This window comes from Monodelphis domestica, chromosome 2 (genome assembly GCF_027887165.1).
Source record: "Monodelphis domestica isolate mMonDom1 chromosome 2, mMonDom1.pri, whole genome shotgun sequence".
NCBI lineage: Eukaryota > Metazoa > Chordata > Mammalia > Didelphimorphia > Didelphidae > Monodelphis > Monodelphis domestica.
In genome coordinates, this window is record NC_077228.1 from 232,731,329 (window position 1) to 232,759,184 (window position 27,856).

Consider the following 27,856-nt stretch of genomic DNA (forward strand, 5'->3'; position numbering starts at 1 on the left):
AGGATAGAGAAGAAAAAGCAAAAATAGGGCAGTAAAAAGTTTTTGTCCCTCAGTGGCATGAATGCTTTTGGTATAAATGTGATGGTAGGTTTGGACCTAGCCCCAAGGAAAGCTGTGGGTATATACAGAGCCCATGGACAATTTTACTTAAATTGCCCACTTAATCTTTTCTCCTTTGTTCAGTTCCATTCGATTAAACATTTATTAAGTGCTTCCTGTGTGCAAGGCACTGATTGGTGCTGGGGAGACAAAAGCCAAAACATAACACAATCCTTGCCCTCAAGGAGCTCACATTCTGTTTTCCAGGATAAAAGTTGTGCCTGCCTTGGTGCTGATCACCAGTGGGTATCTTACTCCATCCTGGGTTTGCTGGCCCACTGTACGTGCAGATACAACCCAGTAACTTTCTCAAAGCTGTAGGTAAGTAGGGTTAGATGCACATGAGTGAAGAGCGGCTGGGGGTCTGTCTTCTTTCTATTTCTTCTTTGGCATCTTCTCTTTTTTGATCATGTCAGAGAATTCTGAAGGGGGAATGAAAAAGTCATGAATACTTCATGTTATATACCCCTGTGTCTCAAAGCCCCATTTCACCTTATTGATCCTTGTAAAAACCCATTGAAAGAGAGGTGGAAAAGGGTCATGGCACCTGTTTTATATTTGGGGAATTAAAGGCTCAGAGTGATGGCTCAAAGATATTTAGTGAGTAGGTAGCAGCGGCAGGATCTCCAGGTCTTTTAAGTCTTTTTTTTAAACTCTTACTTTCTATCTTAGAATCAATACTGTGTATTGGTTCCAAGGCAGAAGAGTAGTAAGTGCTAGGTATGGGGATTAAGTGACTTGCCCAGGGTCACACAGATGGGAAGTGTCTGAGGCCACATTTGAATCCAGGACCTCCCATTTCTGAGCCTGGCTCTCAATGCACTGGGCTACCTAGCTACCCTCTGCTATATACTGTTTCATGCAGAATGAATGGAAATTAGAAGTGGCAACTGGCAACCATTTCCAGAACCCAGATTTATACTACAAAGGATCAATGAACAATTCAGTAGGAAAAAAGAAATTAGAATTGTATAACAGCTATAAAGATATGATACTACAGAAAAATTAAAAACTCTTTTGCCAAGAATAGAACAAGAACTAAAGGATGCAATGAAATTCAAAGATTTATGTCAGTTTAACTTTACTAAGAATCCTGAACAAAAAGGTTTAGATTTAGAAATGACTGTTTAAATTTTTAGATCATTAGAGAATAAGTTTTTATTGGAACTTCATAAAAGATCAATCCCAAAGGATACTTGGAACCTTTTCTTAGATTTTGGAAATATGATTGCAGATGATATTTTTAACTGTCATGGAAAAAGAACATGGCCTATTCTTATAGACAATTCCGTAGAATGTGCTTGACCAATGGTCACAAAAGAAAAGTGCAGTACCTTCCAACCCCAAGTTTAAAAATGGACTGAAATTACAATCTGAATTATGTCAAGTAATGAAGATATTTTGGCAAATAATTATGTCTACAGTTATTGATTTCAATAGTCATGGTATGCCACTGACCCGACTGAAACTACCACTTCTCTTCTTCAAGAAAATTATGCTAATTCATGCACACTATAAGAATTTATTCAGAAGATTATCTAGGATGCTTTGGGATACATTGTTCAGTTGTTTTTGAGTCCTATCTGATTCTTCTTTACCCATATGGTGTTTTTTTAGCAAAGATATTAGAAGGGGTTTGTAATTTCCTTTTCCAAACCATTTGGCAGATGAGGAAACTGAGGCAAACCCAGGGTCACATGGTTAGTAAGTGTCCAAGGCCTTATTTGAACTCAGGAAGATGTTTCCTGACCACAGGCATGGCACTCTATCCACTGAACCACCTCACTTCCCTAGCATATATTGATGATTGATGATTATATTGGTTATATCTTTTGGTGAGCAATAATTGCATGATTTATGTTTAAGAAAATTTAACTAGAGCCCATTTTAATGAAAACTACACAGCATATCATCATTCAGCTCATAAGCTAAGATGATCACCAGAAGTTACTATCATAATTAGAGATCATAGTGTATTTAAAAGCAGTTTTTGTGGTATGAATTAAATCCCTATATAAAACTTAAATAGTATGTTATATTTTTATATATTGTTTACATTGTTAAAATTGCTTTCTCTAGGGATCATGATCTTATAAAGGAACTTACAAAAATGTGGTGCCTGTACACTGAAATTATTTATTTTATATCAATTTGCCACATCTATTTTTTGTTTTAATTTTAATTTTAACCTAAAAATCATTCAATGGTCTTAATATCCCCATTTCAAATTGCACAATGATGTCCTCACTTGAGTCTGTGACTTAATGATAATTTTTTCAGATTGTTTACAAATTTCAGTGGGCATCATTTACCCTTCCTGAGAAGTACTTATAGTCTTTTTTGTTCAGTTACACTTCCTGAGAAGTATTTATAATCTATTTTATTGACAAATTATTTTTCTTTATGTTTTAAATGACATTTAAAAATACTTTTATTAGTTGCAAATTTTGAATTTCAAGATTAAATAAGCTGATTTTTTGCAACTGTCCATAATGTGTATGATGCATCTTGACTACAGTCATTTTAATAAATTTTAAATATTTGAAAACCAAAATATTATGATAGTCTAGAACAGCCTTTTAGAGACCAAGTGTCCAAACTGTAACCTTCACACCACATGTGAGCCCCAAAGGAGGAAACAATCCCATTGGATTGTTGGGCAGAGGGGCAGGTGATATCAGAAATATTGTCATGCACATGTGGAGAGGGGAAAGGGAGAAGCCCCCACAAGCACACTTTAGCATGTGTACCATAGGTTTACCAACATGGATCTAGACCATAAATCTGAGGGGAGGAGTAATCCCTCTGATTCAAGTAGACAAATTTATCTTTGCACTATGGAATCATTTCTGTTTTTCATTTTGTCACAGTGACCACTGTAGTGCTGCCCAAAGATGAATTCAGTTGTTTCCCTAAAGCATAAATAAAACCTGAGAGTTTCTTTTGCTCTCTTATTGATAAAGAGCTTGTGTGTAATTTTGTGGAATCCCTATACAACAGTCCTACCTCAACTTTCAACAGAGGAGAGACATTATTATTTCATGATCTTCACAGCATAGTTCTCACCTTGTTTGGTTTTAGGATAAAGTGAACTCAACAACAGTACATCTTGTAAATACATGAAAACCCCTAGTGTGGGATAGCAGGACTTGGCAGAAATAGAGAGAACAGAATAAAAGGGCTTTGATCAAGATCAGGAGGCAGCTGCTTATCCTCCCAGCATCCAAGGAGATAGCATCCTCAGGTAGGATATATCTTTGTTGCTGCTCTCATGGCTACCTCCAGGATCCCAAACATAGTAGCTTGTCTTCTTTATCAACCACACTCAGAGAACAGTACAAGAAAGATCAAGGCTAGGATTGTAGGAAGATAGAGGATTCTCCCAATGGAGAATCTCAGGAGGTGACTCTTCAGTGCTTTGGAGCTATTCAGGGAATCTGTCCATCAGGGACAAGAATTTCTCAGCCGACCAACACAGAATACTTTCTTCTGGTTAAGGACGTCAGGAGTATTGCATTCAGTCTTGGGCTCTATATTTTCAAAGAGATAAACTGGAGTACATCCAGACAGGTCATTGGGATGATGAGGGGACCAAAAACCCAAACATAGGAGGATGTGGTTGAAAGGAAATAGGGATGTTTAGCCAAGAAGACTAGCAGTATATGATAACTATCAAAAAGGTCTCTCTCAGAGCAGAGGCTTAATATGTATTCATTGAGTCTAATCAAATGAAAAAAACTTGAAGGCTTGTCCTGTGAATCCTCACCCCTAAGAAAATGCAACCATCGAATCTCTCTCATCCTGCTACAGGGCTTTTGAGTATCTGTGAGTGGAGAAAAGTCACAAGATTGAGCTAATTTCATCCACTTCAAATTTATGGTACATAAGCTCAGTTGGGTCCTCTCTGCTGCTTTAAAAATCCTGTTTTATCAGCTCTTTATCTTATTGCCCACAGCAATTGTTCCAAGCTTTTCTCTCTCTTCTCTGGCACTCTTACCACCACTTTAAACAGCTGACTTGGCTCCCTGTTTCACAGTGAAGATTGAAACCATTAGACAACAGCTCCCTCAATGCCCTGTTTCTCAAACTACTTAGCATTACCTACTTTCTCTGACTTCTCTGTAAAATAAGGGTAATTTTTTGATCTGGGACTTCTTTCTCCATCCATCATTCCTCTTCTTTCATGTATCTTTCAAGCCATCTTTTCCTTGCCTCTGGCTTCTTCCACATTTGCCGACCAATAGGCTCAGCCTTCAAAATATCTTCCCTCGACCTTGCTAGCTTTCTTCTTTCACTGCTTAACTTTAGAAAACTGTCTTCATTTTATGACTCAACTTCCTCATTACTTATTATTGCCTCGCCTTAATTCTTTCTACCACTCACTCCAATCTTGACAATATTGAAGCTACTCTCTAAGGTAACCAGTGATGACCTAATTGCCACATCCATTATTATTCCCCTTTCCTTCTGTCTTACTTTCTGTCTTAGAATCAATACTGTGTATTGGTTCCAAGGCCAGAAGAGTGGTAAGGCCTAGGCAATTGGGGTTAAATGACTTGCCCAGGGTCACACAGCTGGGGAAGTATCTGAGGCCAGATTTGAACTTAGGACCTCCTATCTCTAGGCCTGGCTCTCATTCCACTTAGTCACCTAGCTGCCACCATTGTTCTTTTAAAATTGTTCAGTCTTCATCATTTTTGCAGTATTTGACCCCCTCTCTTACTGAATACCTATTTTTCCCTCTCCTGGCTCCAGAGATACCATATTCTCTTGGTTCTCTTCTTACCCCTTACTGCTCTTTCTTATCTTCTGTGGTTCTTCATCCTCTTCTAGAGCCTTGAACATTCTATCTCTTGCCTTTTTTCTCTCTCTCAACTTTCTCTTTTGGCAAATGTCCTTCTTCTAATACATCAAACTCTATGCAGACAATTCCCATATCTATGCTTCCAGTCATGAATTGTCTTCTGAGCTCCAGACACATATCTCTAAATGCCTTCAGGATGTCCCACCAGCACACCAACCCAACATGTTAAAAAAGAAATAAGCTTAGGCATGTCTCCAAGACTTCTTTCTCCATGAAACTCAGAGAACATTTGATCATTGGAAGAAATTTCCTTAGAGATTGTATTTATATGTCTGGGTGAAAAGCACTGGCATTATTAGGTAAGTATTCTTGAATTCTTAAGGTGGGGACACCTACACTGAGGAGGTTTTAAAAAAATGCCACCAGAGCAAAAAAATAAATAAATAAATAAATAAATAAAAACAGTAGCTGGAGATCCAAATCAACTAAACCATGGGTCAATGGAGAAGGGGAAAAAAAGTACCTTCTGGGAGTGTCTGCAAGATGTCTCCAAACTCAGGTAAGAGCCTGACCATGTAGCCAATGAGACAAATGTCTACACTGACTGAGATGAAATCCAAAACACCTAACTTTATCCTTCACTCTGTCGGCCCTTACAGGAGAAAAAACTTCCTCAGTCAAGTATAAATTTGCCATTTCCTCTGTTTGTGCATGGAGTCTAAGAATTATTCTGCTTCCTTTACTCCCTTTTTCTAGAGGCCATCGAGTGGAGGCCAAATGATTTTTTGACATCGTAAATAAGATTTATACTTTGGGCAGAAATTTGTCTAAGTAACCTCCAAGATATCTCCCAGTTCTACAGTTCTGTAACAGCTACACAAATGTGCTCCAGGAATATGCAGGTCACAGAGTGGTGTATAGGCTGGGATGGAAGGACCCTGGGACCTGAGCAGTGGATTTCCCAGTAGTCAGGTCCTTCACTGAGGAACTGGGAATTAGTTTGTTTCCTCTTTCCCTTATTCACCATCACTCCTGGTATCGCTCCCACCTCTCTCCCCTCAGTCCCTAAACTCCCCACCTTCAAAGTCAATCCGTCCATCTCCATCGGTGTCAGCCGCCTGGATCATAGCCTCAGCCTCTTCATCTGTCAGGGGAGCTGCAGGACCAGTGCTGGGGATCGTGGACAGGATGTATCTGTGAAGCAGAGAACTCTGGGCCTCAGAGAATGGGAAGCTTGGGAAGAGCTATATTATAGAAGTAGGGGATATTTTTAGAGCTTGGGTCCAGGTTATCTATTGGCGTTACCAATCCCAGAGAGGGCAGTGGACACAGCCAAGGGCATTTGGGTATGGTGTGTGATCAAATGAGAAGAGCCTAGAATGAAGCAATGTCTGTTTTGTTTTTTTTTTCTGCCCTGTGCTCCTGGGAATAAAAGAGGCAGATAGGGGGCAGGAGAAGGGAGATTATCTGGGTAGGAAGAACAGATCGAATTCAACAAAAAGGGAGGTAAATATATGCATTCCCATCTAATTAGACATTTTCTTCTCATTACCCGTGAATCCCAGTGTCTATAAGCTCCCAAAGGGAGAGGACTAGAGCTGTGCAATTTGCGGAAGGAGGTGTCACCTAGCACGGGACCTTGGCAAGGACAGTGTGGTACAATAGAAAGACCCTGAAGACCTATTTTAGTCCCAATTCCAACACTGACTGCTCACTCAAATATGACCTTGGAAAAATGAAGAAGTTGTCCTGGATGACAGCTCAACTCCCTTCTGGCTTAGATGTTCTAAGATTCTATGATTAGAGAAAGAGGGGGAGGGTTCCTACGAGTGGAGGGTAAGGAGGGATGGGACCGAGGGCCTCTCTCTGCCCTTTACTTGATCTCATTCCACTCAATGAAGCCACTCTTGTCTTTGTCCAGCATCTGGAAGGATTTCCGGATGATCTCCTCCTGCTGGCCTGAGGTCTGGAACTTCTGCATGTATTCAAAGAATCTACTGTAGTTGAACGAGCCTAGAATAATAATGGTGCATATATGTTAGGCAGAACAAATATTAGTGTGCTCATTAGAGGAAGCTAGGTGGCACAACGAATAAATAAAGGGTCAGGTCTTGGATTCAGGAAGATCCGAGTTCAAATCTGAATTCAGACTAGCTTTATGAGTCTAGGCAAATCACTTAACCCCTGTCTACTTTAGTTTCCCCAACAATCAAATGGGGATAATAATACAGGCTATTATTATACTTCGTTTTATTGCACTTTTACAGATATTGCATTTTTTACAAATTGAAAATTTGTGCTGATCTTGCTTTAGGCAAGTCTCTTGGCGACATTTTCCCAATAACCCGTGTTTACATCATGTCTCTGTATCATACTTTGGTAATTCTCACAATATTTCAAACTTTTTCATATCATTATATATATTATAGTGATCTTTGATGCTACTATTGTAATTGTTTGGGGTGCCAAGAACTGTGCCCATGTAAGAGGTACACTTAATAAATGTTGGGTGAGTTCTGACTGCTCCCCCAACCAGCAGTTTCCCCCCTCTCTCTTCTCTGACCTCCTCATTCCCTACAACACAATCATATTAAAATTATGCCAATTAGAGACTCTTCAATGACCTCTAAGTATTCGAATGAAAGCAAGAGTCAATTCAACAAACTTCATTGTCTTATTTTCAGAAATTGCTACAGCCACTCCAGCCTCCAGCACCCATCACCCTGATGTAGTCAGTAGCCATGAACCTGGAGGCAAGACTTCCACCAGAAAAAAAAGTTACTACTTACTAAAGGCTCAGATTCTGGTTATTATCATTTTTATATTCTACATATTATTCAATATATTACTATGAACATTTTTAGCAATAATGTTGTGCTTTTAACTCTTACCTTCCAACTTAGAATCAGTACTATGTAATGGTTCTAAGGCAGAAGAGTGGTAAGGGCTAGTCAATGGGGGTCAAGTGGCTTGGTCAGGGTCATACAGCTGGGAGGTGTCTGAGGTCACCTTTGAACCCAGGATCTCTAGTTCTGACTCTCAATTCCTAAACCACTCAGCTTTCCCCAATAAAATATTTTTAAATTAAGGCATGCACATAATTTTAAGACAATGTTATTATATACTTAATAGACTATAAGTATAAATATAACTTTTATATGCATTGAAAAAACAAAAAATTCATGTGGCCTGCTTTATTGTGACATTTACTTTATTTAAGTACAATGGTCTGGAACCAAACCTACAATGTCTCCAAGGTATGCCTGTGATAGATGTAAGGATCAAATAAGGTAACAGACTTGGCCTTAATATATGCTTGTTTTTTTCCTTCCTTCGCATTTTACATATGAAGAAATAGGATCAAAGAGGTTATGTGATTTGCCCAAGGACTCAAGATTTGGAGGCTGATTGGTACTCAGTTGTCCTGGAACCCCTCTAATGTGCTGTGCTTTCTTTCAGGGCACAGAGAGGGGATTCCACAGGGGAGGGTGTGTTCAGGTGGATTATCGTGGTGGCTGTTAGAGAAGGTCTAATGCTCCCAGGCTCTAGTGGACATGGTAGGCTATCTTAGAGCTTCAGTTGTATGTATGCTCATGCTTGACCCAACTGAGGCATCAGCCTTGAAAAGGCAAGGAAAGAGATCCAGAAAATAAGCTCAAGTTTAAGATCCCTTCCTGGTAAATAGAAACCCAAGAGAGGAAGACAGAGAAGGGCATTGGAGGCCTAGGAGAACGGAAGTAAGGGCAGATACCAGTTATTGCCAAGGGCCAGAAAAAAAGGTTATTAGCACCAGGTATACAGGACCTGTGGTCTAGCAAATCAGTCCATCCTGGCCAACCAATGGGGTAAAAAATGGGATTCTAGTTTCTCCCCTCTCCCCCACTCTGGGGGCTGTGCTATTCCTTGTCTGTTTGTGCTGGGGGATGGGATGAGGTCCTCAGAGTTCTCTTGAAGAGCTAGATCTAGAGGTAGCTCCTTAGGCCACCACATTAGAGGGATCCAGAAAGGGATACCTTTGTTTTCCCCATAAATAATAAATTTTAATAATAATTTAATATAATAATATTATTTATAAATACATATTTGTTTACATATATAACTTTAATAAAATAAAAAATTATTTTTGAAAGCTCTTACTTTCTGTCTTTGTAACAATTCTAAGACAGAAGGGTAAGGGCTAGGCAATTTGGGTTAAGTGACTTGCCTAGGATCACACAACTAGGAAGTTTTTGCATCTAGATTTGAACCCAGGTCCTTCTGACTATAGACCACTGCACCACCTAGCTACCCCATGCACAATTCTTTAATGCTAAAAAATTTTTCTCTCTGCCCCACACTGGTATGTATTTTGTGATGAATCGAGTCCTATGTATCAGATGGACAGTCACCCAAAGAAGTGAGGCAATTTTAAAACCTTGCTCAGGGTGTGCAGATAGAGATGCCTTGTCCAGGCTCTGCTCTTCCCCCATTTCTGCATGAGACACAGCTAGAGAGGCTGCTTCATCTTTTTTAACCCCTGTGCCTTACCATGGTGCCTCATGTCTGATGGCAACATGTCAATGTCTTTGTCTGATAGGGATGTCCCCATGGCTAGACCAATCTTCTTCACTTGGGAGGAGAAATCTTCATCCATCTTGACCACTGGAAAAAGAATTGGGAACCTAGTGAGGGTCCAGGAAATTCTGGCTCTCTGGTCCATGAACTTAGCTAGGAAAGCATCTGAGGTCATATTTGAACCCAGGACCTCCCACTTATGGGCCTGGCTCTCAATCCACTGAGTCACCCAGCTGCTCCCCAACCCTTGCTACTTTAGCCTCACCTTAAACCACTCCCTGTGGATTGCCTTCCCCACAAAGGAAAATGGATAGTAGAGCTATAACTAATAAGGGGAGAGAAGGACTTTGTCCCCAGGGTGCCAGCATTGGTAGGGGTGGGTGTAATTCCTCCCTCTGCCTTACCTCCCTCCCTTCTACTTTCCCTACTCCCACCCACCCCTGTAGTGTTCTGTTCATCTCCTGAGACTTGCCTTTCTCCACTGCTATCAAGACTTTGCCCAACTGAGGCAAATTGCCCCTCTCTTGCCACCTTGCCACACAGATTCTCAGGACACACTCAGCTTCCTCAGGAACAACTTTGATGTAGCCTGCTAAAATACCCCTATTCAAACGAATTTGCTCCAAATGCTAGAATTTCTGCTTTTAATTTTGCCATTGAGTCCTCTGAGTATTTAGCTATTTCCATATAACAGTGCTTCAAACTTGAGCAGACTCCTTCCTGGGCCTGATACATACAAGGCCTATTCACATATGTCTGTCCCTTGCAGATTGCCCACTGGCCTTGACGCTGTTCTCAAAGCACACATAAAGGAAGTCTCAGAAATCCAGAGCCATCACAGCTCCACCTGAGGCCTAGAAGTCTGGCCCAATCCCCATTCTTAAAGAGTCTAGACCTGATTAGGGAGGGGAAGAGGAAAGTCCCCAGGAAGGAATAGGACATTGATATCTGCTGCTGATACTTAGTGGGTTTTCTCATTTCCAGAGAGGAAGGGGGCATTGGTTGAATTCCCTGCTGCCTGAAAGCCTGGAAACAACTATAGACATAGCTTGCCTGGAGTGGGTATCCCACCCAGAATGAATGCCCAAAGCCAGGCTTTCTGAATAGCTAGTTCCATCCAAATGCCTACCTTTGGACCAGACCCAAAAGCTTCATGAAAATCGAGTAGCAAACAGGAAGTCTGAACTGGAAGGGATCTTCAAGAGACTATTCAATCCAACTTCCTCATTTTGCAGATGTGGCCCAGAGAAAGGGTATCCAGCTAGCCAATGATGAAGCTGGGAACTCGAATCTCAGTATTTTGACTCCATGACCAATGCTCTTTCCACTATCCCAAACTCCCTCCTTAGCAGCCTCCTCTCTGGAGGAATTTCCTCTGGAGGATCAGAATCTTTTACTTTATCCCTGTTCTTTTTTTCTGAATGACACTGACACAGATTGTGATCTTCTCTCTATGGCTATGGACAAAGAGACATATGCTCGTAGTCTCTTTTCCCAAAGAACTCAGAAACAATATCCTTCACTTTAGAACTACAAGATGTGAGCTAGAAGAGACCTTGGAAGTCATCTAATTCATTTGTCCTTCTTTATTTTATAGATAAGGAAACTGAGGCATAGAGAGAAGTGATTTGTCCAAGTCACACAGCTAGTTTGTGACAGAGGCAGGACTTGAACTTCCAAACCATCGTTCTAGGCTGCTTCTCCTGCTTCACTCCCTATCAGAAGACATTCTCTGTTCTCTACTTTGTCTCTTATATCTAGGATTACATTGTTGGCTGAAACTTCTTGCTTCACCAAAAGTTGATCTTATGACTGTAACATAAAGTATTAAAAAGAGTCTGGACTTGAAGAAAGGGAATTTGGCTTTCATTCTTAGATCCAAGGGTTACTAGCCTCAAACTCTCTCAACCTTAGTTTCCCTTGATGGGAATAATAATACACTACCAACCTCACCTTAAAATGCCATGTGAACTGTGATGATGGCACCATTGCAAATGATGCTCCGGATTTGGGGCTATCTTGTTCTGGAATATCACCTTTCCTATTCCTGGGTCTGACCAAGCTGGGTGGTTCCAGTTGCATGGGGGGAAGAGCTGGCCACACTCCTGGCTCCATTTTATCCTCCAAAGGGGACCTTGCTAGCAACCTTCCCACACTGGAGATAATTGGGCCCCAAAGGTCCCCTCTTCTGATCGGTGAGTCTCTAGCTCAGACAACTATTTCATGAGGATCACAGGTCATGGCCAGCTAGGTGGTGCAACAGATAGAGTACTGGGCCTGGAGGAAGACACATCTTCCTGAGTTCAAATCCAGCCTCAGACACTTACTAGCTGGGTGACCCCGTACAAGTCACTTAACTTTATTTGCCTCAGTTCCCCATCTGTAAAATGAGCTAAAGAAGGAAATCACAAACCTCTCTAGTATCTTTGCTAAGAAAACTCCAAATGGGTCACAAAAAGTTGAATGTGACTGAAACAACCAAATAACCACCACCGAGCCATGGCCACTTCATTCCGAGCTCCACTCTCTCTAGACTTAGCTACCTTTTGACCAGAAACCTTCCTCTAACTAGAATATCCTTCTTCCCTCACTTTCTAGCTCCCCTTCATGTGTTATCTTTCTCCTAGAATGTAAGTTCTTTGGAGGGAGGGACTACTTTGTTTGCTTGAATTTATAGCCCTAACACTTAGCACAGTGCCTGGCTCATAGTAAAGGTGAAATAAATTATCTATATCATATCCATCTATCTATCCATCCATCTATCCATCCATCCATCCATCTATCTATCTATCTATCTATCTATCTATCTATCTATCTATCTATCTATCTATCTATCTATCTATCTGTCTGTCCGTCTGTGTCTGTCTTTCTATCCTCCATCTATCCATCCATGTATCTGTCTGTCTGTCCATCTGTCTTTCTATCATTCATCTATCCACCCATGTATCTATTTATCTATCTCTCTCTATATATATATGTCTGTCCATCTGTCCATCTGTCTTTCTATCTATCCATCCAAATATCTATCTATCTATCTATCTATCTATCTATCTATCTATCTATCTATCTATCTTTCTTTCTTTCTTTCTTTCTTTCTTTCTTTCTTTCTTTCTTTCTTTCTTTCTTTCTTTCTTTCTTTCTATCTATCTACCTACCTGTCTGTCCATTTGTCCATCTGTCTTTCTATCTATCCATCCATCTATTCATACATCTATCTATCTATCTATCTATCTATCTATCTATCTATCTATCTATCTAACTGTCTGTCTGTCTACTTTTGTAGAAGGTATAGCCAAAAGATGCAACTGCCAACCTGGGAAACAAGGCCAAGTATAAGTCAGGAGGAGTTCAGAAGATTAGGTGTGAAAGAGATGGCAAAGATCATCTATTTCATCTGTCTTAAAATGTAGTCTCTTAAGTCTCAGAGAGATGAAGTGACTGGTCCAAGTTCATGCAGTGAGTAGCCAGCTGAACCAGGATTCAAATCCAGATTTTACAACTCTAGGACTCTTTCCTCTATACTGCATCCTCTTCTGGAAACGATTTTAGAGATCACCGAGCCAATGCCCTCATTTTACAGTAATCTAACTAACTAAAGTTATGCTAAGCTAATTAGCAGCATATGACCAAAGATTATTCCTGACTGTGTAAAACAAAGGGCACTATTTAAGAAGAAGAAGAAAGGAGGAATGCTGATACCCAAGACACAAATTTTATTCCTGAGTGATGGTGGTTAGTGGCTTATAAAGGACCCAAAATAGAAATGAGAAATGGTGACTTCTTTTATTTCATAACACACAGAAACCTCAGTTATGATCTTGGGGACATTAAGAGCCAATCTGCAGGACCCCCAAGGTGAAATAGCTACTTTTAAAAGCCTCTGGCCAGCCCTACAATCACAACATCATGGAAATCATCTCACCAGACTCTCATATTTCGTGGAAGAGGAAAGTAAAGCTACCTATAGGACTCAAAACTCTTTTAACCTTAGTTTTCCTAGTGTGGGAAGCTACACTATCTATCTCACAGATTTGTTAACCTTAAAAGAAGAAGGAAAAATTATTTCACTTAATTTTGGAATCAGTTGTTTCAGTCATGTCTGACTCTTCATGATCTATTTAAGGTTTTCTTGGCAGAGATACTGGAGTGCTTTGCCATTTTCTTCTCTAGATTATTTTACAGATGAGGAAACTAAGGCAGAGTTAAAGAACTTGCCCAAGATCACACAGCTAGTGTTAGATTTGAACTCAACTCTCACTGACTCCAGGCATAGAGCTCTATCCACTCTGCCACCTGGCTGCCTCCAAGACAGAGATTAAGTGATTTGCCCAGAGTCACACAGCTAGTGTCCAAGACCAGATTCAAACTCAGAAAGATGGACCTTCCTGACTCCAGACCTGGCCATCTAATCCAAATCATACACAAAAATAATATTTGTAATGTCATATCGATTTATAGTTAGTAAACCTGGGTTTGAATCCTGGTTTTCCCTGAGCTAGTTATGTCCAGACTCTGGTCAACTCATTTAATCTCTCTGAAACTTACCTCCATAGCTGGAGGAAGAAGAGACTTTAAAGGTCCAACTCCACTTTTGCACAACTAATAACATTTGCACAATTTAACTCACAGAGTTGTAAGAAAAGTACTCTATAAATTTCAAAGTTCGATGTAACTACTATTCTATAGCCCTTTAAAGTTGAAAAAACACTTTACATAAATGAAATTATTTGATCCCCACAACAACATCATAAGGTAGGTGCTATTACTATCCTCAGCTTTTCAGAGGAGGTAATTTTCAGAGAAGTCAATTCAATTGGCCAGGGCCTCAGATGAATTTGAACCCATACCTCTCCTGACTCTAAGACCAGTGTTTTTTCCACCCCTTTTTTGTTCATTTGTGTGTAGTCCTGTCTAGCTCTTCATGACCCAGTTTGGACCCAGTTCTCTTCTCAAAAATAATGGAGTGGTTTGCCATTTCCTTCTCCAACTCATTTTACATATGGGGAAACTGAGACAAACAGGGTTAAGTGACTTGCCCAGAGTCACCCAGCCAGTGTCTGAGGTTGAATCAAGGGGATGAGTCTTCTTGACTTCAGACCTGGCACTTTCTCCACTATGGCGCCTAGCTGCCCTTTTCCCACCCATATCATGCTGCTATAGAAACATGTGTTAGTATTGTTCTTGTTGTTGCCCAAGGTTACAAAGCAATTTATTGGCAAATCACCAATATCTCACAGGCAGGGACTCTTTTCACTGTCCTTTAAGGGGTTTTCTCTCAGCATAGCAATCAGGTTATTGTCTGAGATTCTTTCTGTCCGCAGAACCGTGACCCCAGCACCTAGTGCAGCAGGAGGAGGGAATTCCATCCTAGAAGATGCTTCTAGAGTCAAGTGGTTCCGCAAGTCTCAGATCTCTAGACCTGAGAGAACCGGAATCATCCTTGGAGACAGTGTGTCGTGAACCTCTCAGGTAATCTGGAGAAGTCTATGAACCCTTTCTTGAAATAATGTTTTTCAATACATAAAATAAAATATACAGGATCCCAAAGGAAACCAATTCTATTGAAATACAGTCTTCAAACTTTTACAAAAACAAGTTCATGATGCAAAGTGGAATGAGCAGAACCAAGAGAACAATGTATACAGTAACAAAAATTTTAGATTATGATCAACTGTGAAGGCAAAACAAGGTCCCAGGATATCCTGAAGGGACCCAGGATGAAAAATGCTACCCACAGCCAAAGAAGGAAGTGTTGGAGCCTGATCACAGATGAAAACACGCCATCTTCTACTTTAGTTTCTTTATGAGAATTTTATTGTATGTGTGATATGGGTCTTCTGTCACAATATAAGGAATGTGCAACTATATATATTGCATGAAAGTATTGTTATAACTTATATCAGACTATTAATTGCCTTCGGGAGTGGGGAGGAATCTGAATCCTAAAATATCAGAAAACAATTGTCAAACATTGTTTCTACATGTAACCAAATAAATAAATAAATCATTAAAAAAAAACAAACTAGTTCATGAACTCTTTATTTAGTTTGATCGCCTAATTTTAAAAGATGAAACCCAGAGGGGAAGTGATTTATCTAAGATCACCCGAATTTGGCTAGAGCTAGAATTTGAACTCTAGGCTTTTGTCATCAAATGTAGTGATGTGAGTACTGTGAAGTTTAGACTTTCATTTTCCTTTTTCTGCCTGGACATCCCATGAGGAGTCTCCATCTGGTGAGATAATATGTATTAGTCGGCAGGCTAAGCAATCCAGTTAATAATCTAATGATGTGGCTCTGCTCCTTTTTCTCCTCAACGACCCTGGTCCTTAGTTCTTCCCATCAATCTCCAGGGTCCCCCATTCCCCTTGCCAGGTCTGATTGTGGACCACTAGGGAGCATGAAGTCTTGTGGGCGCTTTAGAGTAAAGGAGGGAAATGGATGCCTCCTCCCTCCCCGCTCCAGAGGGGGGCCAGGTGGTAAGAGAAACATCTTGTGATGAGCTGGGTCTCTCAGGTTACGAGACTTGACACATCCCAGGGGGAGATCAGGTTCGGGGGCTCACCAGCACAGAGGCTATTTCGGAGGTGTATGTATCCCTGGGGCCAGTGGGAGTCAGGGCATAAAAGGAAGAGGCCGAGGTTTGCCATATTTCCTCAGCTCAGCATTAGCACTCAAAGTTCAGTGAGAATGCAGTGACTTTTGGGTCAAGCCCAAAGGAGACAGGCTGAGTAGGATGGGGGGTGCGGGGTGGCACAGGGGAGAGTTAGGAAAGAAAATCTGGAAAACACTGGGACGAAGTCTTCATTTTCTTCCTTCTCCATGGGCTGCAGGATAAAGGCCAAACTCCATATTAAATGCCAGGCCTTCAACCAACGGGCCCAGATCCCTGGATACCCAGGACGGCAGAGAAAAGATGGAGCGTCCATTTATCCATAACCACGTAGAAACTGAGGAGGGAGAGATTGAAAATAAATCCTCACTTTTCATCATAGCTCCCATCACCATAAACCAGGGGGTGCTTAACCCAGGATCCATGGAGCTCTGAGAGTTCTATGGATAGATTTCAGGGAGTCCCTGAACTAGGGTGGGAAAAAACTACATCTTTATCATGACTAACTTTTAGTTTTCTTTATAATGCTATGGATTTTTTTAAACCCTTACCTTCTGTCTTGGAATCAATATTATGCATACTATGATTCCAAGGCAGAAGAATGGTCAGGGCTAGGCAAAGTGACTTGCCCAGGGTCACACCGCTGGGAAGTATCTGAGGCCAAATTTGAACCCAGGACTTTCCATCTCTAGGCCTGGCTCTCAATCCACTGATCCACCCAGATGCCCCCTGTTGCTATGGATTTTGCTTTATTTGTTTAAAAATGCATTGAGGGGGCAACTAGGTGCCTAGCTAGCAAATCACTTGACCCCCATTGCCTAGCCCTTACCCCTCTTCTGCCTTGGAACAAATATACAGTAATGATTCTAAGATGGAAGGTAAGGTTTTAAGAGACAGAGACAGACAGACAGACAGACAGAGACAGAGAGAAAAGTGGGGTGGTCCTGGGCTTCATCAGACTGCCAAAGAGACTCGACACCAAAAGGTTCAGAGCACCTGCTATAAATGTTATTGACAAAAGGATTCAATTCAATCTAAATAAGTCCATCAAGCATTTAGTAAGTTTTGGTAGACCCTTGGTATAGGGCAGCGAGGTGGCTAAGTGGAAAGATTGCCAGGACTGGAATCGGAAAGACCAAAGTTCAAATATGACCTCAGACACTTGCTGGCCGTATGACTCGGGGAAAATCACTTAGCCCTGTCTGCTTCAGTTTCTTCCTCTGTAAAATGAGCTGGAGAAGGAAATGGCAAACTACTCCAGCTCATCTTTGCCAAGAAAACCCAAAAGTTGTCACTGAACGATTGGACATGGCTGAAAATGACTCAACAACAGTGGACAGTTGGTATAGCAAGATAAAATAATCAAAGCGCACGTGTATATTACACTTTGGCCATCTAAATGATACACTGGAGAGAGTGATGGGTTTGGAGTCAGGAAGAGTTGAGTTTGAATCTGACCCTGGGCAAATGACAATTTCTGTTTGCCTTCATCCACTGGATGAGGAAATAGCAAACCATCCCAATATCTTTGCCAAGATAATCTCATGGACAGCATGACCTACAGGGTCACAAAGAGTTGGACATGACTGAACAACAACAATATATAACACTTTAAGGTTTGCAAAATGTTTCTCAGACTTTATCTCTTTTGATCCTTAAGACTCCCCTGAGAGGTAAATACAATTATTATTTCCATTTGATAGAAAAGCAAACTAAGGCTCAGTTTGTTCAATTTGAGGCTCACTAAGTGACTTGTCCAGGGTCACACAGCTAGTCAGAATTTCTTATAGGATTTGAAATTGGGTCATCTTGTCTAGAAGGGCAACATTCGTTCTATTCCACCATACTGCCTGTCTTCAAGGAGTTTACATTCTACCATAAGCTCTCAAACTTTTTTTAAGCTTCTTCATGAATAAAGTGTAAAATATGATCCCTGTAATGCCTTTCTCAAAGGGTTATTGCAAGGCTCAAATGGGTTAATGCAGGTAAAAGCATTATGCAGATGTCAGTTATTTTTCAGTTAATCTTAAAATACCCTGTGAGGTAGGCAAAGTATTACTAGCTCCCATTTTACAGATGAGGAAACATGCCAAAAGAGATGAAATGCTTTGCCTAGGATCAGAGCTATTAAGAAAAAACAACAAAAACAGAACAAAGGCTAGAACAGACTTCCTATGGCATTTAAGTTCACTTAAATGGCAAGGAAGGTTCACTTCCTTGGCAGAAATCATTCCTGACTTAGATATTGGCTCATTGTCGTAAACTGTTCATTAAATCTTTTTTTTCTTCACATAAACATCTTATTTTTACCAACTAGATTATAAACTCCTAGAGGGCAGGAATTGAGTCTTTATCATTCTCTGCAATACTCAGAAAAGCCATTTTAATAAATATTTGGTTTGCTTTCACACTGAAAACAGATGAGACATACAGAACCCGGGGATGGGGCAGATGATGGCATGCATTCTTTTAAATTTGCCATCACTGCTGGGAAGCAGGAGGCTGTGGTAGGCTTGGAGCCAGGAGACCCAACTTCCATTCTCTGTTCTTTCATTTGCTAACTGGGTAACCTATCCTGCTAATCTTACTTGTACAAAGCATTTTATCTTTCAGAGACTCCGTTTTTTCATTTGTAAAATGGGAATGACACTACCTGCAATACCTACTTCAAGTGGTTGTTGAACAGTTAAAATGCTGTACAAATGGGAGCTATCATCATGGCTTGATAAGAAGTAGACTCAAAAGATAATCGTGAGTGGATAGGAGAGGAAGGGAAACTCATCAACACTAGCTTTGGATTTGATTGGAGAATAGTAAAGATACTTCTGGAGGTAACTAAGTGGTTCAGTGCAGAGAGTACTGGGTCTAGAGTAAGGAAAACATGAGTTCAAGTCTGACCTCAGATACTTACTAGCTGTGTGACCCTGGACAAGTCACTTAGTAAGCCTCAATTTGAGCAAACTGAGCCTCTCTGTTTGCCTTAACCCATTAGAGAAAGAAATGGCAAATCAATTCAGTATTCTTTTCTGAGAAAATTCCATGGCCAGTATTCAAGGGCTATCGTCCATGGGGTCCCAAAGAGTTTGACATAACTTAGAACAACAAACATATACTTCCATTGGACCAGGAGAATTCCTTCTCAATTGAGAATCCCTGAATAACTCTGCCATTTAAACTGACCAGTCAATCATGGCTCCAGTTCATTTCCTCTTAATTCTCCCTTTCTCTTCCTCCTCTCTATCTTCTCCTTCCCTCTAAGGTGAGGTAACTATAACTCTTCACAGGTTTATGAGCTTCAAGGTTTACAGAAAAATGTTCTTCATAATCACAGGGATCCAAGGAGACATCTAAATTCGATAATCAATATAGAGCTGGAAGAGACCTCAGAGTCTTCTCCAGGCCTCCCAGGCCATGGGTTCTTAACTTTTTGAGTCATGAACCCTATTGAAAGTCAACTGAAACCTATGGTTTCCTTCTTGGATGATGTTTTAAATGCATAAAATAAAATATGGGGGATGACAAAGGAAACCAATTATGTTAAAATACAGTATTAAAATATGTAAATTTGGTAATCCTCAGAGAAGAACTTAACTTCAAACCTCATTTTAGAGAGAGGGAACTGAGGACCATAATAGGGAAGCAGCTTGCCAAAGTTCACACAAGTAGACTTTCAATTCTAACCAGATCTTATGACCTTTTCTATCTCAGAGGTTCCAGGTTGGAGAGGGAAGAGAGAGACAGACAGACAGACAGAGACAGAGACAGAGGCAGAGACAGAGACAGAGACAGAGAGACCTCCTTTTCCCCTCAATCCTACCTGCTCTGGTCCAAGCTTTTCTTCCAGGAAATAGATGTTCACAAGGCTTATAATTCTTGACATATCCTTTCCATCCATTTCCATAGTAACTCCTCCTACTCTCTTTTACTCAAACCCCAAGAACTCCCAGAAATCTGGGTTTAAATGCTTTGATTAATTATCAGGCTAGGGACAAGAAGGGTATACAAGATGGAGGGAAACCACAATCAGCCTTCCCTGAGAAGATTCAGGAGGAGAATTGTACAAAAGATTACCTTGGTTAACACTATGGGGAATAAATTTGAAGAAAATGCTACTTCATTCATGAGACCTAACTACTCACCCAAACTGATTATTCAAAAGTAAATAGAAATTCAGGGAGAAGCTGGGTAACACAATGGATAGAATGCCATGCCTGGAGTCAAGAGGTCCTGGATTCAAATATGGCCTCAGACACTTCCTGGCTGTATCACCCTGGGCAAGTCACCTATCCCTAATTGCCTGGTCCTTACTACTTTTCTGCCTGAGAATAATACTTAGTATCAATCTTAAGACAGAAGGTAAGGATTTTTTTTAAGTAAGTAGAAATTACATGTTTGTCAAATGTATGGAAATTCTTCCCCAGTTTCTGTTCCTCTATCCTAAAGCCTCTTAGCAAATCTCTCTCTCAGGGTGGGCGAGTTAAATTCCAATCAGTTGTGCTCAGGCACAACTGTAGCAAGTTTTCAAAATAGTATTAGGAGAAAAGTCCTCTGGCTTTGCCCTTGGTGCAGACTGAAGAAAGCATTGATAGTATTTGTAGTTTTCCAACATCTAGAAACAACAGAACTTATCGCCTAGTTAGTAAGAATAATTAGTTAAAAACAAGAAGCAACTTGGTGGTGACTTGGAGTGAGCTCCTTCTCACTCTCCTTCCCTCCAAATAAGGGTATTCTATTTGCCATAGGAAAGTAGTTTATACTATTAGTAGTTCTAGCCTTTAGGCAAATAAATGGAGCAGCAGATATAGAGCTGGGCCTGGAATAAGGAAGACCTGAGTTCAAATTCAGCTTCAGACACTTACTGACTGTGGGACCCTGGACAAGCTACTTAACCTCTGTTTGTCTCTTTCCCCAATTGCAATGTGGAAATAATAATAGCACCTACATTGCAGGTTTGTTAGGAGGATCAAAAGAGATAATATTTATCCAGGCACATAGTAGATGCTATATAAATGCTAACTATCATTATTATTATTGTGTGGGCTAGATCCTGGGTAGATACAAAAATAGAAAACAACATCATCCCAGTCCTTTTAGTTCTCTCACGTCAGGAGAAACACAGAAACAAACAAACAAAAAAAGAATTCTTTCAAGAGGATGTGAAGATAGCCCAAGCTATAAAAGGGGATATCAGCTGGGGAGCAAGAGGAAGGAAGTTCTGGATGTTCCCAAACAAAAATGGAGGAGAACAATGAAAGACAGATTTGACTGGGCCATAATTTTTAATCAAAGTCTTGATTTCAGTAATTATTTGAGGTTCCCTAAGTCTACCTTGTCAGTTTGATAGGACAAGTATGAATAACTCCATTTTACAAGTTTACAAGCTCACAGAATCTACCAAGGCTCAAGGCTTTTAAAAGCCTACAACTCGTGTTGGGAGTGGAAATACGATTAGAAAGATAAGTTGGGGTGATATTACAGAAGACCTTGAATGCCAAACAAAATAATTTAGAATTTATTAGAAATATTGTATGTGCCAATAAGCACATGTGAAAAAAATCTTGCATATTTCTTTGGAATCCACCTTTTGCTCACCTTCTGTGCTAGTGGGTTGTAAAGGCACTGACAAAGGGCAGCTAGGTAGGGTGGTGGATAGAGTGCCAGGACTGGAGTCAGGAAGAACTGAGTTCAAATCTGGCTTCAGACACTTATTATTTGTGTGACTCCAAGTAAGTCAATTAATCCTGTTTGCCTCAATTTCCCCATCTGTAAAATAACCTGGAGAAGGAAATGGCAAACTACTTCAATCTTTTTTGCCAAGAAAATCCCAACGGGATCACAAAGAGTCAGATACTACTGAAATGACTAAATATTAAAGGGACATTCACTGCTTTTTCATAGAAAGGGTTCAAGGTCACTGTGGCATGTTAGCAAGAACATTGAATTTGGACTCAAGCAGCCCAACGTTGAATCCCAGCTCTGTCAGTTACTAGTTTTGGGACTTTGGCTTTCACTACCCAACTCACAAGAATTTTAGGAGGAAAGTACATTATAAGCCTTAAAACCCTTCCCAAATCTGAGTTATGTGCTGTTTTATAGTTATTATCAATATCATTATCTTGTTCTTTTCCTCTGAGTTTGATGCAGTTCAGACAGACCCAGTCCTGGGACAAGAAACTATCCTGGTTTTATTCTTCTATTCTTTTCTGGCCTGATAACTATTGGGTCGGTACTGCTGTTTTTATTGTTGTTCAGTCCTCTCATCCTGCCCAGCCCTTTGTGACTCCACTTGGTGTTTTCTTGGCAAAGATATTGGAACAGTTTGCCATTTCCTTTTCTAGATCATTTTATAGATGAAGAAACTGAGGCAAACAAGGTTAAGTGACTTGCCCAGAGACACACAGCTGGTAAGTGTCTGAGGCTTCATTTAAACTCAAGTTGAGGAGTCTTCCTAATTTTAGAGCTGGTGCTCTATCCTCTGCACCACCTAGATTTCTTTTTTTTTTTTTTTAAATATATTTTATTTGATCATTTCCAAGCATTATTCGTTAAAGACATAGATCATTTTCTTTTCCTCCCCCCTACCCCCCATAGCCGACGCGTAAGTCCACTGGGCATTAGATGTTTTCTTGATTTGAACCCATTGCTTTGTTGATAGTATTTGCATTAGAGTGTTCATTTAAAGTCTGTCCTCTGTCATGTCCCCTCAACCTCTGTATTCAGGCAGTTGCTTTTCCTCGGTGTTTCCACTCCCATAGTTTATCCTTTGCTTATGAATGGTGTTTTTTTTCTCCTGGATCCCTGAAAGTTGTTCAGGGACATTACACCGCCCCTAATGGAGAAGTCCATTACGTTCGATTATACCACAGTGTATTAGTCTCTGTGTACAATGTTCTCCTGGTTCTGCTCCTCTCGCTCTGCATCACTTCCTGGAGGTTGTTCCAGTCTCCATGGAACTTCTCCACTTTATTATTCCTTTGAGCACAATAGTATTCCATCACCAACATATACCACAGTTTGCTCAGCCATTCCCCAATTGATGGGCATCCCCTCGTTTTCCAGTTTTGGGCCACCACAAAGAGCGCAGCTATGAATATTTTTGTACAAGTCTTTGTGTCCATTATCTCTTTGGGGTACAGACCCAGCAGACCACCTAGATTTCTAACCATTGTGTAAGTGGACAAAATAAATGTTTCCAAAATCAAACAGAAGTACTGAGATACATGTAGCCTCCCTGAAAGTTCCTCGGGACAACTCAAGTAGCAGAGGATGGAGATAATATGTACTTCCTCCTTGTTCCCACAAGGTCTTAATTTCTTCTACCGAGTCTCTATGTTTTTAGAAGATTTTCATGCCAGATATTTTAGAGATTAGGAATATTTGGTATGGTGACATCATCATCAAAGCATTTATAGAGCCACATTTATATTTTAAAAGCATTTTGCCAATCTCTTTTGATCCTCAAAATAATCCTGCCAGGTAGGTGTTATCTTTCCCATTTTACAGAGAAGGAAACTGGAGTGGACCAAGGTTAAGTGACCTTTCCAGGGTCACACAGCTAGTAAGTATCTGAGACTGGAATTGAACCCAGGGATAGGTGTCTTCCTGACTCCAGGCCCAGCACTCTAACCATTATACCACCTAGCTGTCCCACTCTGTCCACCAGCTACATCTATGAAAAACATGATCCATAATGACACATGTAAAACCCAGTGGAACTGCTCGTTGACTGCAGGAGGGGGTGGAAGGGAAAGAACATAAATCATGTAACCACGGGAGAATATTCTAAATCAATTAATTAAATGAAAATTTTCAAATAAAAAAACATGATCCATAAATTTTTATGGATCTGTGAAACCTTGTGGGGAAATTTTGATTCTTCTTTCTTTGATAATACTCTGTCTGGTCCTAATACAGTTTAATTGCTGAATTCTGAAGGTGAGCTTGAGCTCTGTGTTGGTAACATGGGGATTTGTTGCTTGTTAGGTTATGAAAGATTATGGGCACAATTATGAATTGTGTCCACCAGGTTATTTTGCAAAGTATCCAGAAGGTCTAAATTTTAGTTTTATTATTATCATTATCACTCATCTCATCCTTATTTTTAATGGATTTTTTAAATTAAAATTTTTTATGGAATTTTAAAATAGATCTAAATGGTTCTATGACACATCACTGCTATTTTTTTTCTTTTTTTTTTGAACCCTTACCTTCCGTCTTGGAGTCAATACTGTGTATTGGCTCCAAGGCAGAAAGAGTGGTAAGGGCTAGGCAATGAGGGTCAAGTGACTTGCCCAGGGTCACACAACTGGGAAGTGTCTGAGGCCAGATTTGAACCTAGGACCTCCCGTCTTTTTCTTCTTTTTTATTGAATGTCTTTATAGCTTATTGGGCCAATGGTTTCTAAATTTTTTTTAGTTTTAATAAAGTTGCTTATTTTAATTGTTAATTGTCCTTCCCAAGGACAATTATAAACTACAAATCAGCACAGTAGAAAGAGTACCAGGTCTAGAGTTGGGAAGATCTGGGTTCAAATGTGACCTCAGATACCGCCTAACTGTATGACCCTGGGCAAGTCACTTAACCCTAGTTGCTTAGCCCTTGCCATTCTTTTGTTTTAGAATTAATACTAATACAAAAAATAAGAGTTTAAGACATGTTTATGGATCAGTGTTATGTCCAGCTGTGAGGTTGTTGCAGTCCTACTAGTTAATCAGCTTACTTTGCAAGCAACTATCATTATCATTATTATTACCAAATGATATAATTTCATTTCCTCACATTTTTAAGGAGTTCAGACAGAAATGGAACAAAGACAAATCTTTATTATTCTTTTCCACTTAGTATTCTCTGGACTTTTCCACAGTAGGATAAAAAAGCTACTTTTCAAAGATGAATAAAGGCATTAAGATGTGAATTCATCCTCTGGAGACTCAATGAAAGCCTCCTCAGTCCAGCTCCCACAGCAGACAGGACAATAGGGATGTCATCCACCTCATCCCTTCCCCACCTGATTCAGATTTCTTCTTCTGTGTTTCTCTATTTAAAAAACAACAAAACCCTTCCCTTCTATCTTAGAATCAATACACAATATTCATTTCAAGGCTGAAGAGCGGTAAGGGCCAGGGAGTTGGGGTTAAGGGACTTACCCAGGGTCACATAGCTAGGAAGTGTCTGAGATCAGATTTGAACCCAGGACCTCCCATCACTAGGCCTGGCTCTCTATCCACTGAACTACCTAGCTGCCCTCCTGGGTCTCTCTACATTTTGAAAACTCATCATTCCATGTAGCTTAAGAGATTTTGAGCCCCTTGATAATAATTAATAATTATATATAAGCATATATAAATTATACATAATTTATAATAAATATAAAATATTATATAAATTATATCATATATTTATATGAATATACATATATATAAAATAAAAAATTAATAGAAATTAATAACTAGTGACAGTTATTAAAAGTGTTGTCCTGAAGCTCTATTATGTCGGAAACTGCTTGAAGGTGGGGCCTATTTTGGACTTTCTTGGTATATCCAGTGTCCAGCTGTTTAGGCTGGCTGGTGCTGGCTCATACTAAGAGCTTAACAAGCATGTTCTCTGTCTCCCTCCTCCTTATCTCTCCACTCCAGCCTCTCTGCCAAGAAAACCCAAAATGGGATCATAAAGAGAGCCAGACATGACTGACCAATGGAATAGGAGCTACTGGAGGGCAGAGATCAGTTTCCAAGGATTCCTTTGTAAACTCCAGGCCTGTGAGCTCTTTAGAAGAGGAAACTCCTTGTCATGGAATCATGTAGATCAGCAGCTATTCTGCAATTCAGTATCCACCACAGGTGAAATCTCTCCCTCTCCCCTTCTCCCTCCCCTCATCTTTGTCTCTTTCTTTCCCTTGGTATCTCGCTCTTCTTTCTCTGTCTCTGTCTCTGTCTCCCTCCCTCCCTCTCCTCTCTTCCCTCTTTCTCTCCAGGGATATTCTGTGTCTCCTCCTAGAACAAGGAGAACTCAAGTCAGCCAAAACTGACCTGCTGACGGTTCCTCAGAAACCACCTTCCATCTCTCCTGCCTTTGGACACGTGGTTTCCCACATCTGGAAAGCACTTCCTTCTCCCTTTCTCTTCCTTCAAAGCATCCTCTCCTGGTCCCCCTCCAACCATTGTTAATGTTTTTGTTTTTTCCAACTAAGATTTCTTTATATTTATCTGTGGATGGGTTCTAAATTCCAGCCAGAGATGAGCTGGGCAGTTAGGTGGCCCAGTGAATAAATCGCCAGACCTGGACTCAGGAAGACTCATCTTCCCAAGTTCAAATCTGGCTTCAGACACTTGGTAGCTGTGCAAGTTACTTAACCCTGTTTGCCTCCGTTTTCTCATCTAAAAAACTAGCTGGAGAAGGAAAAGGCAAACCACTCCAGTATCTTCACCAAGAAAACCCCAAATTGGTTCATAAAGACTCAGACATACCTAAGAACAACTGAACAACAGAATATGAACTACTGGAGGGCAGAGAGTGTTTTCCAAATCTTTTTTGAAACTCCAGGCCTGTGGTCTCCTTAGAAGAGGAAATATCCTGGAGAGGAAAATCCTAATGTAGATCAGCAATTTGGTACCTTAGAGACAGGAGAAATGACTTGCCCAGGATCACAGGGCCAGACTATGGAAAGGCAGACCTTGAATCACCAAATTCCCGACCCTCATGCTGCCCTTCACCTATGTCCCTTGAACATTAGCATTTCACAAATATTTGTTGAATTGAATTCAGCTGAAAGATGAACATAAAAGAGTTAATTGGAGTTTTCTCTCCTTTTCTCTATCTCCATGTCCTGTCCCATCTTTCCAAGAGATGGAAAGTTTGATTAAAAAAAAATTCTCAATTCAACATTGTCTCCTCCCTGCAAGCACATATACGTTAATACTACAGGTTTGTATCATATTCATTTATTATTTAATATCACAAACACATAGGACATTACTCATATAAATATTATATATAAATTAGTCACAAAAATATAAATTATGGAAATAAATAACATTTACTTATTTATTAACATAATGTATTGTTTATATTATATAATTGAATAATCTGTTAAATTATTTATATTACATATGATATTAGCATAATATAGTATATATTTTTAATCTCACCTTCATATATACTCAGAATATCTTTATATACCTTCACAGACATATCTGTATGAGCTAAAGAATGGATTCATATGCTTGGAGGCACACTTTCATATTCACACTCACCTCCCTCTTCTCAAATAGAACCAAATCCAAATGATTCCCCCCATCAGAGCAGAGGAGCGTGAGTGTTCAACTCCAAGGTTTAGTCTATTTCCTGTAAACATAGACCCAGTCAAACCGACCCTTAGAAACCAAGACCCTGGAAGTCAGACAGCCCAGAATCTGGTCACCAGTGGGAGGGTTTCTTTAGACAGCTTCCACTTGTCTTGACTTCCTCACTCATCTAGGGCTGATGGAGAAACCAAGTCAAAGTGGGAATTCTCAGCTTAATTGCAGACGGGGTCTGCCGGAAGCTGCCCATCTCCTTTCCATGAAAAAGAACTCCAGTGCCCAGCTCATTCTGTCTCAATCCCTGATTTTTACAGTTCAGCACAATGGGGACTTGGAGCAGCTCCTCTCCATTTGGTACTTACCAGTGAGTAGCCTCGAGTTCCTTGTGTCTGTGCTGTGTCCTTGGGGGTGGGAGAAAGGAGAGGGGGAGACCTAAGAAGCTGTTCTGAGTCCCAGGCTTTTATATTCTCTGTGCTCCAAGCTTGTG

The 27,856-nt window shown here is 40.3% G+C and overlaps 1 protein-coding gene and 1 pseudogene across 1 annotated transcript; one reads left to right on the top strand and one right to left on the bottom strand.

The window, feature by feature from the left end:
• Window positions 1-154: 154 nt before the first annotated feature.
• On the bottom strand, window positions 155-27,856 carry PVALEF (parvalbumin like EF-hand containing). The gene is made up of 5 exons (XM_007482880.2): window positions 27,732-27,856; window positions 9,431-9,544; window positions 6,781-6,916; window positions 5,982-6,097; window positions 155-521 (listed from the first exon to the last, which is right to left on the bottom strand). Exons 2-5 carry the CDS (start codon window positions 9,534-9,536, stop codon window positions 475-477), a joined length of 405 nt encoding a protein of 134 aa, XP_007482942.1. The 5' UTR covers window positions 9,537-9,544; window positions 27,732-27,856; the 3' UTR covers window positions 155-474.
• Window positions 682-1,452, top strand: LOC130457595 (DCN1-like protein 1; annotated as a pseudogene).